Source organism: Alexandromys fortis, unplaced genomic scaffold, assembly GCF_014885135.2.
Source record: "Alexandromys fortis isolate MF-2015 unplaced genomic scaffold, M_Fortis_MF-2015_v1.1 scaffold_37, whole genome shotgun sequence".
In the NCBI taxonomy this organism is placed as follows: Eukaryota; Metazoa; Chordata; class Mammalia; order Rodentia; family Cricetidae; genus Alexandromys; species Alexandromys fortis.
In genome coordinates this window covers 5,054,885-5,069,437 of record NW_026067914.1, presented here as the reverse complement: position 1 = coordinate 5,069,437, position 14,553 = coordinate 5,054,885, and the positions used below count along the sequence as shown (strand labels likewise).

Sequence of the window (14,553 nt, the reverse complement as noted above, 5' to 3'; positions counted from 1 at the left end):
CACTCTAGGTTCAAGTCTCTTGCCAACCCTAAGGTGGCTCCCTTAACTAAGATATGTGCTTCCCTGCTCCCCTATCCAACCTTCCTTTATCCCAATCTTCCTGTTTCCCCAAGTTCTCCCAATCCTCCCCTTCTCACTTTTCTCTCCCCGTAATCGTACTAACTTTAAAACAAATGTTTTTGAAACTGGCCCAAAGGCAGTTTTTATTTATTTTTGTAGGTGGGGTCTCACTATGTAGTCCTGGAGGCGTGTAACTTACTATGTTAGTCATGATAAATTTGAGCTCACAGAAATTCACCTGCCTTTCCCTCCCAAACACAGATTACAGACCTGAGCCACCATGATGGGCTTTGAATCTATTACCTCTTAATAAGCAAAGGTCAGCTCTGCCTCTGGCCACTGTTCTGAAACAGTTTATCCTAGCTCCTCTCAGGACAAAATACAACCATGTCTGAACCTCCTGTGGGTAAAATAATCAGAATCGTAGTGTCTTTTACCTGCATGTGATTCTCTGCATAGTTTTGGAATTTAGCACTGTTTGTACAAAGAGCGAGAAAAGAATACTTTTCCTATGGGTCCACAATTTAGCTTGGAGCAGCAAACCTACAAACTTTGATCTAGAATCTGATAGGGCCTACATAATAAATGTGTATTAATCTCAGACTAAACATGCTCTTGCAGTAGTAATTCTGACTGTATGAAAATGAATGACTCTTTAGTCATAAAACTCTTTGGTAACATGCCCTTGTTTTTTCTAAATAAATTATTTTTTCTGTGTTGGTGATAACATACAAAGTGATGATTCATAATATAAACTTATTATCCTTGTCAAGCAACATTATCCTATATCTTATGCAGCTATACTGAAGCATTCTAATGGCTTTTTAAAGACATGCGCAGATGAGAGTTGATGATTCAATTTCCATGCACATAATATGCTTCTTTTACTTTTAATGATAACTTTTAAATGACTATAAACTTAATGCTAAGGAACCATTTGTTTCAATAAACTTAAAGTGTTCATGTTTTGGGAAGACCTGTGCTGATGCCAGATCAGACCCATGCTGAGTCATGATAAGTGGGTCAACTTTGAAGTGTTAAAGTTCCTAACAAAGGCTGGGCCAATGCCCTAAGAAGTCATAAGTACATTTGGGAGTACTTAGAGTAACTTGCACCACTGTAGATGAGAATAGAGTAATAGTGAGTGGAGCCATCAATACAGGTACTGTACTCTCAATAAACTAACATTGATTATGTCTAGTCTATTGTCATTGAGGTGTCTTCTTTGACATTTAAATTATCTACAGTTTGCCTATTGTTGACTTACAGTAAGAGAAGCAAGAGGACAATAGACAGATGCAGGAGGGAAACCAGAATCTCTAATTAGACTGAAAAGTTAAGAATTGGGAAAAGAAGAGATGGGCTTAAGAAAAAAAAAAAAAAAAAAGCTGTGTTAAGGACCTTAGAGAGATAGAGCTAAAGTCTGAGCTAAAGCAAATGGAATCTACAAATAAGCCACAGGCTTCAGCATTTATCCAGTGCTTGTATCAGTAGATTAACAACAAACTAAAAGGAGTTTTCTCCAGAAGTCTTCCATTATCACAGTTAAGGGGCCTGTAATTACATTGTTAAAATCTAACAAAAATTTGTTACCTTTAGCGCATCTAAGACTTCTCTAGAAACAACAGACCAGACAGCTACCGATTTGTTAAACACTTATTCCGATGATGACTACATTAAAAAGATCCAGAAACGCCTAGAAGAAGATGCTTTTGCACGTGAGCAAAGAGAGAAAAGACGGCGGAGGTTGTTGATGGACCAGTTAATAGCCCATGAAGCACAGGAGGTGAGGCAGTTCATGTTCCTTCTCCATTAAAAGTGCTGAGCACTTGAGAATATGTGGCCTTGTATTTATACAAATACATATTTCATATGCATGTTGTCTGCCGCTCTAAAGAAGATGTTGTAGGTAGATCCTCACATCAGAAGAGCAAAGCACTTACTTATAAATTTTTAAAGTACGCTCCTTCCTCATGAGTGGCTGTAGACCCTTAGGCACTTAAGTTATTCATAAGTAGTACAGTGGCCCTTCCTCCATGGCAGTCAAGGGAAAACTGGTTGATTGTTACCTAAGAAAACTCGTGGGGGAAGTGGGAAGCCTATAATCAAATGGAGGCAATTCTAGATTACATATCCTCTGAAATCTGCCCAAATGTGTAAATATTATTAAGATAGAAGTGAATCTTATTGTCTTCATTTATTCACTCCAAATACAGGATAATAATACATCAATGTTCTAGGGACTGCCATGCATCTTAGTTTATATGAAAAATATCTTACATTTCACTAAACTTTTAGTAAACCATTTATTTCTGAAATTTGAACTACTTCCTTATAGAACAAGAGCAACAAAATCTTTTCCATTTAACTTTTATGTGAAGGTCCTTATAGGTCTTTAAACTGAAACTTAACATGCATAGCCTTGATGCAGCCATCCCACAATATTCCCTTCCTCTCTTTTTCTCAGTTTAATCTCAGTATTATTCCAAACTTGACTCACCAGACCATGGTGTTCCTTATAAGGGTTGGCTAACCACAGTACATTTTGAGAGCTAAATTATCTTGCTGTGTAAACAGAGTCTAATCTTACAGAATTCGCTTAGAACAACGAAGCAGCTTCACATTTAAATAACTACATTTGAAACTGTGGTTTGTCTGTTCTACACTATACCACAGTCCAGTGGGTACCAGGGCCTGGGCTCAACTGTATTCTTCTGTTCCTCTTGGCTGGGCTGTTAAGGCATCAGCTGATGACTGATTGGTGCTGTCTGAGCCCCAAAACCTGGTGAGTCCTGCTTGGGAGATAAGTACATTCTCTTAAAGTCTTTTCTTTTCTAGTAGATCAGGTCATGTATACAATGACTATTACAAGATTTTAGAGGCCAAACCTCTAGGGCCTTTTAAGGTCTTTGGGGTTGTTGTATTAAAGTGCATACACGCAATTTCCAAACTTCTGAAAATATAATTATTAGTTGAGAATTACTTTACTTGTTGAGAAAACTTTGAAAGCTCGCATGAGTTGTTGTTTATTAGATTTTAAAGGAACGAACAACTTACTTGAAGCAGTTGTAAATTTCAATACCATAATGTTTCTGGCAAGACCTAGTATCATACTTCAGTGGTTAAATCGACTCTATTGCAATTCTTTCTTGTGTGCGCATTCATGTGCAGGTATGTGTGTGTGCATGCACGGGTGCATATGTGCATGTGTGTATCTGTGTGTGCATGTGTTCAAATTTAAACTACAGGGCAGAAGTTGACTTAGACGGCTGTCACGCCTTTCACACTATTTGCACACTGACTTCTGAGCCCGATGGCTAATCTGGGCTTGCCTTTGACAAATCTTTGGCCCCTGTGCTGGTGTTCGCAGGAGGCCTATCGGGAAGAACAGTTGATCCACCGGCTGATGCGGCAGTCCCAGCAGGAGCGCAGGATTGCGGTGCAGCTCATGCATGTCCGGCACGAGAAGGAAGTTCTGTGGCAAAATCGAATTTTCAGGGAGAAACAATATGAAGAAAGACGACTAAAGGATTTCCAGGATGCTCTTGATCGAGAAGCGGTAAATAAAATTTTCATTGAAAATCATACTTCGCCGTCAGCTTATAACAGACATGGGAGGAGGCAGCCCCCACATACTGCACACCCACCCCCCTGACATGATGCTAAGCACCACATGCTTGCCACCAGTCCCATGGTCACTTGTCTCTAGGTGTCGCTAGTCATTTTGCATGCTTTTGAAGTTTTAATTCCAAATGATTCCTCGAGAAGCGCTACAAAAACTGTCTTAATATTCTCCGAGGCCTGCCTGTTACTGATGGTGTGTGCTCTGATCTTGGTGGTCAGTTTGGAGTACTTGCTTCATCTGTATTTTCCTTGAGTATCCAAAATGCATCTATTTCTCCTTTTTTTTTTTTTCTAATACGTTGTTGACACAAGGCCAGGGCTGACTCTCTAGGGTCATATGTTTGAATCACTGTGGTTTTTACCTCAGATACCCAAGGGAAGTCCTCATCTCTAAAGTCTGAGAGAGTTACTAGTGTGGACACTGGTATGGACAATTTCAGTGATAATGCTGAGGCAGAAAGAGAGCTTTTAAGAGGCTTTTTTCAGTAAGAAAATTAGTTTTAAATAAACAATTCATTGCTTTTTGTGTTTCTGAACCCTATATTGTACTGTTCCTTCCTCTAAACTAATTTTCTGTGGAGAGGCAGGAGATTCTCTAAGTTATTGTCAACGAGAACACTGCCCAGAAGCCAACATCTGTCTCCTGGGTATGTTCTTTGCTACTGGGGTATTATGTGGAAACTTGAAAATCAAAATATCGAATCTGTTTCTAATTTACTACATCCTCTTTCTTTTGCACTTTATGGGTATGGCTTCTCATAACAAAAATAGACTTTTTATCCAGGTATTACTTTGACTTTTGTCTATTTCTCATTGGGGAACTCAAGTTTATTTCATCAGTTTGTCAAACTTGATGGCATTTCAGGTGGCTTATACTACTGCCATGTCATTACACATCCTGTCTGGACAGTAGAGAAGGGCTTTCAGCGAAAAAGGCACCGGTACTCAGCTCACCAGCTTGCTGCTTCCTTCTGCACTGCTCCATGATAAAGCACATTTCATCTAAACCCGTAGCTCTTGATTTTAAATTTTAGTGCCACCTACTGTTATGAACGATAATAAATGGCAACCTTTTGAGCACTTGCTTCTAATCACCTTTGCACCATGCTCATTGCATGCAAATATAATTCTTGCAAAAACATTCACATGAGTAGTATCTGAATCTAAGGTTGACACATATGGAAAGAGAAGTCAAAAGTTGGACAGTCACATAAATTGTCGAGAGCAGAGCCTTCCTTTAGGCCTCCATAGCCCAAGCTCAACACTATGAAGGATTATTACACCTGCAGCCTCCTTTTATATTTCCTCTGTCTTCCTTTAGGGATGCTACATACACTGATGGGCGGAGATAGGAGAGTTGGTGAGTCTAGCACAGAGTGAATGGCAGAGGAAAAGTGGACCAGGGAGACAAAATAGGTGAATGGAAAAGAAGTGAGGCAAGGAGGAAGCCAAGATAAGAGAGAGGAAGACAGGAAAGGAGGGAGGGAGGAAAACATGGAGGAGGATGAGGAAGTCAGATGTCAGCCCCAAATGGAAGCTGTTCTGTTACTGATAGGGAGATTCTGTCATTTCTTTCTAATGTTTTGGTTCCTATGGAGGACCACCATCACCATCTATTTTAATGTTATTGTCATTGTAAATTCTCATCCATGTCAAGTTCCTTTCTCATCTGAGATCTTCCTGATATCTACGAACATAACATAAAGCTCCTTGTCTCACTTGTATTTGCTCTACATGGGCACAGGGCCTCTGAAACAAGGCAGCAATGAAAAATTCTAGTGTCATTCCTGAATCTACCAAATATGCTGGATCGATCTTAAATGTTATCCATGCCAATGAAATTAAATATGTGAAATAAGAACAGTAAAAAAAATGATTGATTTCCACAGCAATCTATTATCATTAATCTTATCAGCAGTGTTGTGAAAAGAACCTACTCTTTCAGGTGAAATGGATCAGCTAATTTTTCTGACTATACTAAAATTATTAGTAGCCCTCCTTTGAAGAAATTGAGACATAAGGGGGATAAATTATTTGTTGGAGTTCTCAAATAACTTGAACTTAAATTCTGTGTACAAGCTGGGGCTAGAATTTGTAGGCAGTTCCCCTGAAACCCACATTTATTTCTATTTTCTACTGGCTGAATTAAATCACAGGAGTTGGATCCTCTTAGTGAGGCAGCTTAGCACCTGATCTGATGGCTGGAGCAGCTGGTAACGTTTCCTCAAGGCAGCACTTGATCATTTGAATCTCTCCAACTAAGCATTATGTTGCCTTCAGCTTGGCTAGCTAGTGTTTTATGTAAAGAATGATTTAAGCAAAATGATTGCCGTCATACAAATAAAGTAGGTGATAAGGTGTTTAAATATTTAACTGCTTTTTATGGACATACATGTTTCTACAGATGAATGTTATAAATTTATAAAGACTAAAGGAGCAAGGACATAACCACACTTACAATGTGTCAAGCCTGTTATCTCAAGGCACTAAAATCTAATTACCTCATATTTAGCCAGTCAGTAAGTTAATACTGAAAAGTGGAGTACAGTCGTCAAAGCATGTGTTCCTGGTGAGGAGGAGCCTGGTCACAGATGTGTAAGGGCCAGCTGACCCAGACTAACCGTTTCTCTGTGACATTTGGCTCTTAGCAGATGTTGTAATTGAAACCCCTTCAGGAAAGCCAAAGATCCAATTTATTCTTATGACACTGATATTTTCCCATCCACACCACTTTCCTCAGAAGTCTGTTTTGATGATGAGCTAAGCATGGAGTTTAACAGACACTGCCTCTGCTTAGTACATGTTGTGTGTTAAGGAGTGAAAACTGACTCTTGATCAGTTAAACCCTGATGTAAAAGAGGTTTCATTCTACTTAAAGATTACTTTTTGTATTATGACATTACCTTCGTATGAATAATTGCATAATAATAGTTACTTAGAGTTCATGTTTGCCCTCTTAGGCTCTCGCCAAACAAGCCAAGATTGATTTCGCAGAACAAACCCTGAGGGAAAAAGAAGCCCATGAGAAGATCGCTGTGGAAAGAGCTCAAGCACGCTTTGAGAAGCACTATGGTATATGTGCAGAAATACTGGATCAAATCCTTGATCTGTGCACTAAAGTGGCAGACTACAGGTTGCTGACAGATAAGTAAGTATCACTTTGCAAAATGAACACAACAGTCACTGCAGACAGGAGAACGGTAAGACTGTGAAGTGGATGCCACCAATAGGTAAAGATTATTTCATGAATGGAGAATGGGAGGTAGAGGCTAGGACCATGATTACTTTCTCGGATGATTTAGGGCAAGGACATGTCTTTATTCATAAGTTCTGTCTAAACTAGTTGCCAAGACAACAATTATCATTTATGAAAACCTTTCACATTTACAGGAGAGCAAAATTACTTACAGAATTGTTTATTTATAATCAAATTGTTTCTGTAATACCTTTTATCTAGAAAGAATCAACATATTTATAATAAAGTAGTCAAGATATTTAAAAAATGAAAAGCCAGGATAATAATTTCAAGTAGAAAATTTAAATAACGTAAATCTAGAGTAGGAAGTTACAAATAAGGAAGGCATTGAAGCATAGTTGGGCAGCAGGTCACTCCTTTATTGTCCCTACCTTCCTAGTTCTAAAGAAAAGAGAGAAACACAATCTGCTGTGTGATTTCCATTTCTATTCTAGGTCTATACAATACCAAACTTGCCATGGCATTCAGAGAGTTTTCTCAAGTTACCTCGACAAAAGTATATTCTTTGTGTACTGCATCTAGTGGAGACAGTCCCCAGTCAAGACTCTCAGGAAACCATAATACCTAGACTCACAGGCCTATTATTTACGATGCCTTGCTAGAAGATAAAGCAGAACAAAACTTGAAGTGATTCCACAGCACAAGGGTCATGTAATCCATTAGCTGGCACACAACTAGAGTTCACAGGTTGAGATCTTGTTATGATCTCACAATGAAAAGAACAAGAGCCAATGACTTATGGAATCAGCAGAGAAGATGAAAAGCATCCCATCAATCCTATGTGTAAAAAGGGTGTTATCTGCTTGTCTGCTTTCTAAAGTCATTTGTTAAATATAATCATGCAATGAGATCATTTTGAAGTTATGATTACATTACAGCTTAATAAATAGAAAGTAAATTATACTCAAAAGTGAAGGAATTAAATAGTAAAGTTTTAATATAATACTTTTGTTATATTACATATTTTATTATGTATAATTATACATAATTTGTATAATATATAGAAAATATAATTCTGATATAGTTTTAAGGACAAAAATATGCAGAAGTGATGAATGAAATAGGAAAACTGACACAAGTCATTACCGTAGTTAAAAACAGTATTTTACAAGAACTGAATTTTATGTTAAAAATAAGATCAATCAAAGGTTTAAAAGAGTATATAATTAGACACAGATATCTCTAAGCAAATAAAAGTCCATAATTTTAAGACACAAAAAAAGCAAACCAAATTCTGTTTGGGAATGAGTAGAATAAATCCACATATCCCTATTTATCCCACTGAATACATTTAAACCCCTAGCCATAAACCACATAAAAAAGTGAATGTAGAGAAAATTCAGGTGGTTGATGACTTGGGTCTAACAAATTGTGAAGTATTGGCCTCCATGTATTTTAATTTTGCTTCAAATATGCTATATAAAACCTGATTTTTTTTTCTGCTTCGGATACATTAATGGTATAGGGCTTCCAATAAAGAAATAAGCTATCAAATTGAAAAGCTTTAATAATAGCACCTGCTTTCTCCCTAAATTTCATGGGCAAAATTATAATCTCACCTCTACTCATGCCAACAAGGATAGGTATTTTTATGGACCCTTGCAATGTAAAAAGGGACACCATGCCTTTAGTTCCAGCCCTTGAAAGGCAGAGGCAGGTGAATCTCTGTGAGTCTGAGGCTAGCCTGGTCTACAAGAGCTAGTTCCAGGACAGCGAGGACTGTTACACAGAGAAACCCTGTCTCGAAAAACAAAACAAAACAAGTCGCCTATTTATCAGGATGGTGACAGGAAGATCAAGCAGAAAGCATGGATTTCTATTTCTACCTGGGCATGGTAGAAAACCCTTGCAGTCTCAATGGCATGTGTCAGAGAGGGCCTCATAGGATCATTCCAGGGATGCAAAGATCTCTACAGTATAAGCTATGGAGACTGTGAAAGCAAAACTCCTGTCTCCTCCCAAGAGTTGCAGTGGTCTCCTTTCCTTGTGTGTCAGACACTTAGGGATTTTTATCCACCCTCGTCAATAATGAGATAATATTTACATTTTCCTTTGCCAGAACATTTTCAGAAAAAGCAACCAAAACAGAGACGCAAAGTATGGCAAAAAGTTATGTTGCCCGTTATGTGAAGAACCAGAAAGAGTTCAGACTGGAAGTGAAAAAGACAATGTATAATGCTGTTATGTACTTAACTGCATTATTCATAGAACTTTAGATGTGTCCTTGTTTGGAAGTAGAAACCTTACAGATATGTCTGTTTACGACAATATGTTGGCTAATTAAACAAAACTAGAGTCATTGTAAAAAAGAGGGAGAGACACAACAAAGACACCTGCTACGACAAAGTCAAAGAGCTATTGAGCTGCAAGCCAATAAAAGCCAAATATTTCCAGCACATCATCAAAAACTGGGAAGGGCAGCAAAGGGTTTGCTGTGGCTCTCAGAAGATACCTGGGCTTGCTGACATCTCAATTTAAAAATTCTGTCTTGTGACACTACAAGAAACAACCAATTACTAGTCTTTTCTTCCACCCAGTTTGTGGTAGATTGTTATAACACCCCTAGGAAATGAGTGCAGATGTCAACGCCAGGACGACAGAAGTCTTACAATTATCTAATTCAGAATTTTAAGCAGCTACGGCAAAGTGCTCCAGTGAGCAATTATGACCTGCTTGAAACAAATGCAAAAGAGTATAGTCACAGAACAGAGATGTAATAAAAATTAGTATTAAATGGAAATTTTATAATAGAAAAGTACAGTACCCAAAATAAGTGCTTCGTGGTTGGGCACATCAGCAGAATGAAGCAGACAGAGAAAAAGACTCAGAGACTAGAAGACTAATAGAAGCTGTCCAATGTGAATAACAGAGATAGGAGGTTGAAACATTAAGCAGAGTCCCAGGCAACGGACTGGTCACTAGTGTCATGTCTTCTGTCACTGCAAAGAATGCTGAGATGAAACATCTTATGAAGATGAAATTTTTATTTGGAGACATAGCTTCAGAAGCTGTTGTTTATGGCTATTTAGTCTGGGCCTGGGGAAGGTAGGAAAACATGGAGATCATGATAAAAGTATGTGGCAGGGAAGCATATTACATACTGACAGCAAGGAACTGGAACAGAGAAGCTAGAGTCCCAATGTTCCCTTCAAACACACCCTCAATACCTACCCTCCCATCAGGACCTTCCCTCTTAAAAGTTTCATGTTTTGCTAATAGTGTCAGTTTGATGACCAAGCTCTCAACCCACAGGCTCTGATTATAACCCAAGACACAAAGTATTACACATAGCATTTCAGTCCTGGAAATAGAAAACAAATATGGGCTAACGAGTACTCAAAAAAATAATATTTAAAAATTTCAAGAGCGGGCTGGAGAGATGGCTCAGCGGTTAAGAGCATTGCCTGCTCTTCCAAAGGTCCTGAGTTCAATTCCCAGCAACCACATGGTGGCTCACAACCATCTGTAATGAGGTCTGGATACCCTCTCTGGCCTGCAGGCATACACACAGAGAGAATATTGTATACATCATAAATAAATAAATATTTAAAAAAATTTTCAAGAGCTTGTCAAGAGACATGAATCTAAAGAGTCAAAAGATCAAGCAAACTCCAAATAAGATAAATCCAAGTAACTTGATATAGAGGTATATCATAACTAAATTTTTGAAAACTTGAAAAAAAAGTTGCCATGAAAGCCCACAAGGAAACAGCTTTAGAGAAAAACATTTTAAATGACAGATCATGTCTTTTCAGAAACCAAGTTTCAGAGCAAAGAACTCTCAACCCAGAATCTTATACCCCAGGGCCTGGAAAAATGGGTTAGAATGTTAGAGCATCTGTGGAGAAGACCAGGTCTAATCCTTAGCATCGACGGGGTGGATCATACTAGCCATTACCCCACTTCCAAGGACCCCACTTCCAAGGAATTTGATATCTTTTTCTGACCTCTGCGGCAATCAACCATATATGTGGTGCACGAGCATACATGTAGGCAAAACAAACTAATTTTTTTCGAGACAGGGTTTCTCTGTGGTTTTGGAGCCTGTCCTGGCACTAGCTCTTGTAGACCAGGCTGGTCTCGAACTCACAGAGATCCGCCTGTCTCTGCCTCCCGAGTGCTGGGATTAAAGGCGTGCGCCACCACCGCCCGGCCAAAATAAATAAGTTTTAAAAAGTTTTAAAGAAACCTATAAGGAATGAAGGGGAAATCTGACATTGATAGATCATGATTACTAAGAACATGTATTGCCAGCATAGCTACCCTTCAGTGGCTGGCTAAAAGATGTTTTCTTACCAGGAAGGAAGTTCTTATATAAAAGAAAACTTGGAATAGGCAAGGCAGAGAAAGAACTCAGTAAGCAACAGGATGAGCGAGAAGAGGTTGCCTTCACCTCTTGAGAAGGCAAAAGGAGTGAACTTAAGATACTGTGCAATGGGGGCTGGAGAGATGGTTCAGCGGTTAAGAGCATTGCCTGCTCTTCCAAAGGTCCTGAGTTCAATTCCCACCATCTGTAATGAAGTCTGGTGCCCTCTTCTGGCTTGCAGGCAGAATACTGTATACATAATAAACAAATATTTAAAAAAAAAAAGATACTGTGCAAGGCTCCGTTCAATGTGCACGGAGAAAACCTTTAGTCACCATCTGATGAATTCAAAGAGACATAAAAAAGGCCATTTTGTCTGTCAGTGACAAAAATGTAGCAGATACATAAATGGTATACGCACAATATATCTATTACACTTCCTAAATAACCTGTACCGGCTGTGTTACAGATACATTAAAAGAGATTTGAGGAAACAATCATTTAATCCACAGTAAACAAGGAAAAGAAAATAATTAAAACCCCTTGAAATACAAATTAATAGACTTCACCTTCATATAATAATTTCATCTCTGAATATAGTAATTAAAAGACAATGATTGGTAGATCAAAAAGTAAAACCAAACTTTATGACATCTACAAGAAATTAATTTCAAATAAGATGACATGGGCAGATTCTGGGTAAGAAAAATAAAAATATATATTAGATGTATATATGAATCAAAATAGAACATAGGATTTTATATTGATAATAGACAAAACAGATGTTAGAGCAAGGTAAATTAGCAGAAACAGAGAGGAACATCGCATGTTATAAAGGATCCATGCAATGAGAAGTCACAGCAACTTTATCATGTGTCCTCCAATATTTGAACTACAAAATAGGAAAAATCTGATCAGAAACAGATGGAAAGTTCTTCAATCATAGACCGAGACCTCAACAACTTACAGAAATAACTCAGAAATTGGGCAATGCTGTGACAGAAACCAACACTGCCAATCAGTCAGCTCTAATAACTGTCATCACCACTTCACCCAGTACCGTGGGCTAATATTGATTAGAGTCAAAACCTTATGGAAACTGTGTACAGGTAGTCTCTCTCTCTCTCTCTCCTCTCTCTCTCTCTCTCTCTCTCTCTCTCTCTCTCTCTCTCTCTCTCTCTCTCTCTCTCTCTCTCTCTCTCTCTGTGTGATTGCTATTCTTGGTTGTCAGCTTGACTACATCTGGAATCAACTAAAACTCATGTAACTAGATACATCTGTGAGGGTTTTTTTTTTAAATTAAATCATTTAAAGTTGGAAGACTCACTTTTAATCCAGATCTTTTGAGATGGGAAGATTCACCTCTAATCGGGCCCACACTTTCTAATAGCAACTTACATATAGTACACGGAAAGGAACTCTTGCTCTTGGCCTGTTTGCCCTCACTCTTGCTGGCACGTTCATTCCTTCACTGACATTAGAGCCTACTTTAGGTTTGGACGTATACTGAAGACCAGCTGAGAAAACCAACATGGAGGACTGAACAACTACTCTGTTCTTATACTTTTCATTGATAGCCATTGTTGTAATAACTGGACTACAGCTTGTAATCCACTTTAATAAATTAGACAAATGATGATGAAGATAGATAGATAGATAGATAGATAGACAGACATTCTTTCTATCAGTTATATTCCTCTAAAGAACCTTGACTAATTCACTATCCCAGGACATATATAGAGTGGTTTTCAACGTTCCTAATTCTGTGAACTTTTAATACAGTTTCTCATGTTGTAGTGACACCTAACCAAAAAATTATTTCATTGATACTTCATAACTGCAATTTTGCTACTGTTTCAGTTCATACTGTTAATATCTTATATGCAGGATATCTGATGTGTAACCCCAAAAAGAGTTGAGAGTTACAGATTGAGAACTGTTAACATAGAATAAACTTCAACAAATTGAAAACACTTAAAACTTGGAGTGTGATCCTTGAGGAATAGATTCAAATGAGAAATCTATGTATTTCAACCATGCTCCAGCAGAAGGCCACGCATCAGTGAATATTTAAGCAGTAGAACAAATTGGACTTAAAGTGTAAAAATAAGACACAAAAGTTGGGTAGACCGGGAGGGATTAGGAATGAGGATGAATGTGGTCCGAACTCTTTGTATGAAATTATCAAAGAATAAAAAATGGAGAAACTCCAAGTACTTGGAAATTCAGAACCTCAGAGCTAATAGGAAATCTTAAGGGGAATATAAAAGTATACTGAATGAGATGAAATGAAAATACAACACAGGAAAGTTTTTTGAGACACAGCAAGAATAGTGCTGGTGGAAAATTACAGCATAAACTAGTCTTAAAAAAGAATATTAATTTTCCATCACTGACACTGGTACCTCAGAAATCTAAAACAAGAAAGGGGAAATACACCCAAAGTGAAAAGGAAGGAGATAATAAAGAGCAGAAAGAAATGGAGATGACATAACCTATGAGCATCAGGAACAAAGCCGTGGATATTACCTCAGAGCCATTAGACACCAGAAGGATTAGCAAGAGGCGTGTGGATGATGGAGCACACTTGACTGCGCTCACAGAAGAGATGAGCTGACTTCTCAGAAAACAGATGTTGTAAAGCACCTCCATGAAATTTGGCAGACTCCGTTACTGGTTGAATTTGTAAAGGCCTATAACCCTTAAGGAAATTAAATTTGTAATTTCATGAGTCTTCAAAAGGAAATTTCAGTCCCAGATATTATTATTGAAGATTTCTTCCAAACATTAATAGCTAAACTTCATTTCCAAAACAATTATCACATGCCTTTTAGAGAAGAAAAACAATCAAATTCCATTTCACTTTATGAAACCACTATTACCCCTTTATGCTATAATATAGATGAGACTATAATTGCATTCATATGCGAAATAAAGTAACTAGAAAGGAAGAATGTATTAGAAGGAGTGAACACACCAGTTCTGTGATTCATGAGATACTGAATAGTATGAATTGTTAGTAGAAGGGCCAACACACAGATCAGTTGGTCAGAATAGCATAGCCCAAACACAAATCACCAAAAACTGACACACCTGATTTTGACTAAGATTCTAAAGTACTTTGATGTAATAAAGGCAGCCTTGTTAGGAAATAATACTGGTGCAATTAGATATTCACAGGTACAAAAATAAAAATTTTAATTGACCCATGAAAAATTAAATGAAAGTAAGTCCTCGGTGGAACTATAAAAGAGGGTATAAAATTCTTCTCGTGAGAGAAATGTTTTGTTGTCCTATGAATAGCCAA

The 14,553-nt window shown here is 37.8% G+C and overlaps 1 protein-coding gene across 14 annotated transcripts in view; it reads left to right on the top strand.

Moving 5' to 3' along the window:
• Positions 1-14,553, top strand: part of Spef2 (sperm flagellar 2) — a 146,316-nt gene that overhangs the window by 33,050 nt on the left and 98,713 nt on the right. For 13 of the 14 annotated variants that reach the window (XR_007591165.1, XR_007591164.1, XR_007591163.1 and 10 more), the window contains exons 6-8: positions 1,660-1,846; positions 3,431-3,619; positions 6,645-6,832. Coding sequence is in view for 8 of the 14 variants with exons in the window: in XM_050139019.1 (XP_049994976.1) it covers positions 1,660-1,846; positions 3,431-3,619; positions 6,645-6,832 (564 nt within the window). In the remaining 6 variants the exon portion in view is untranslated. Of the gene's footprint in view, positions 1-1,659; positions 1,847-2,712; positions 2,846-3,430; positions 3,620-6,644; positions 6,833-14,553 lie in introns of those variants that run through there. The other variant, XM_050139017.1, reaches the window with a different exon arrangement.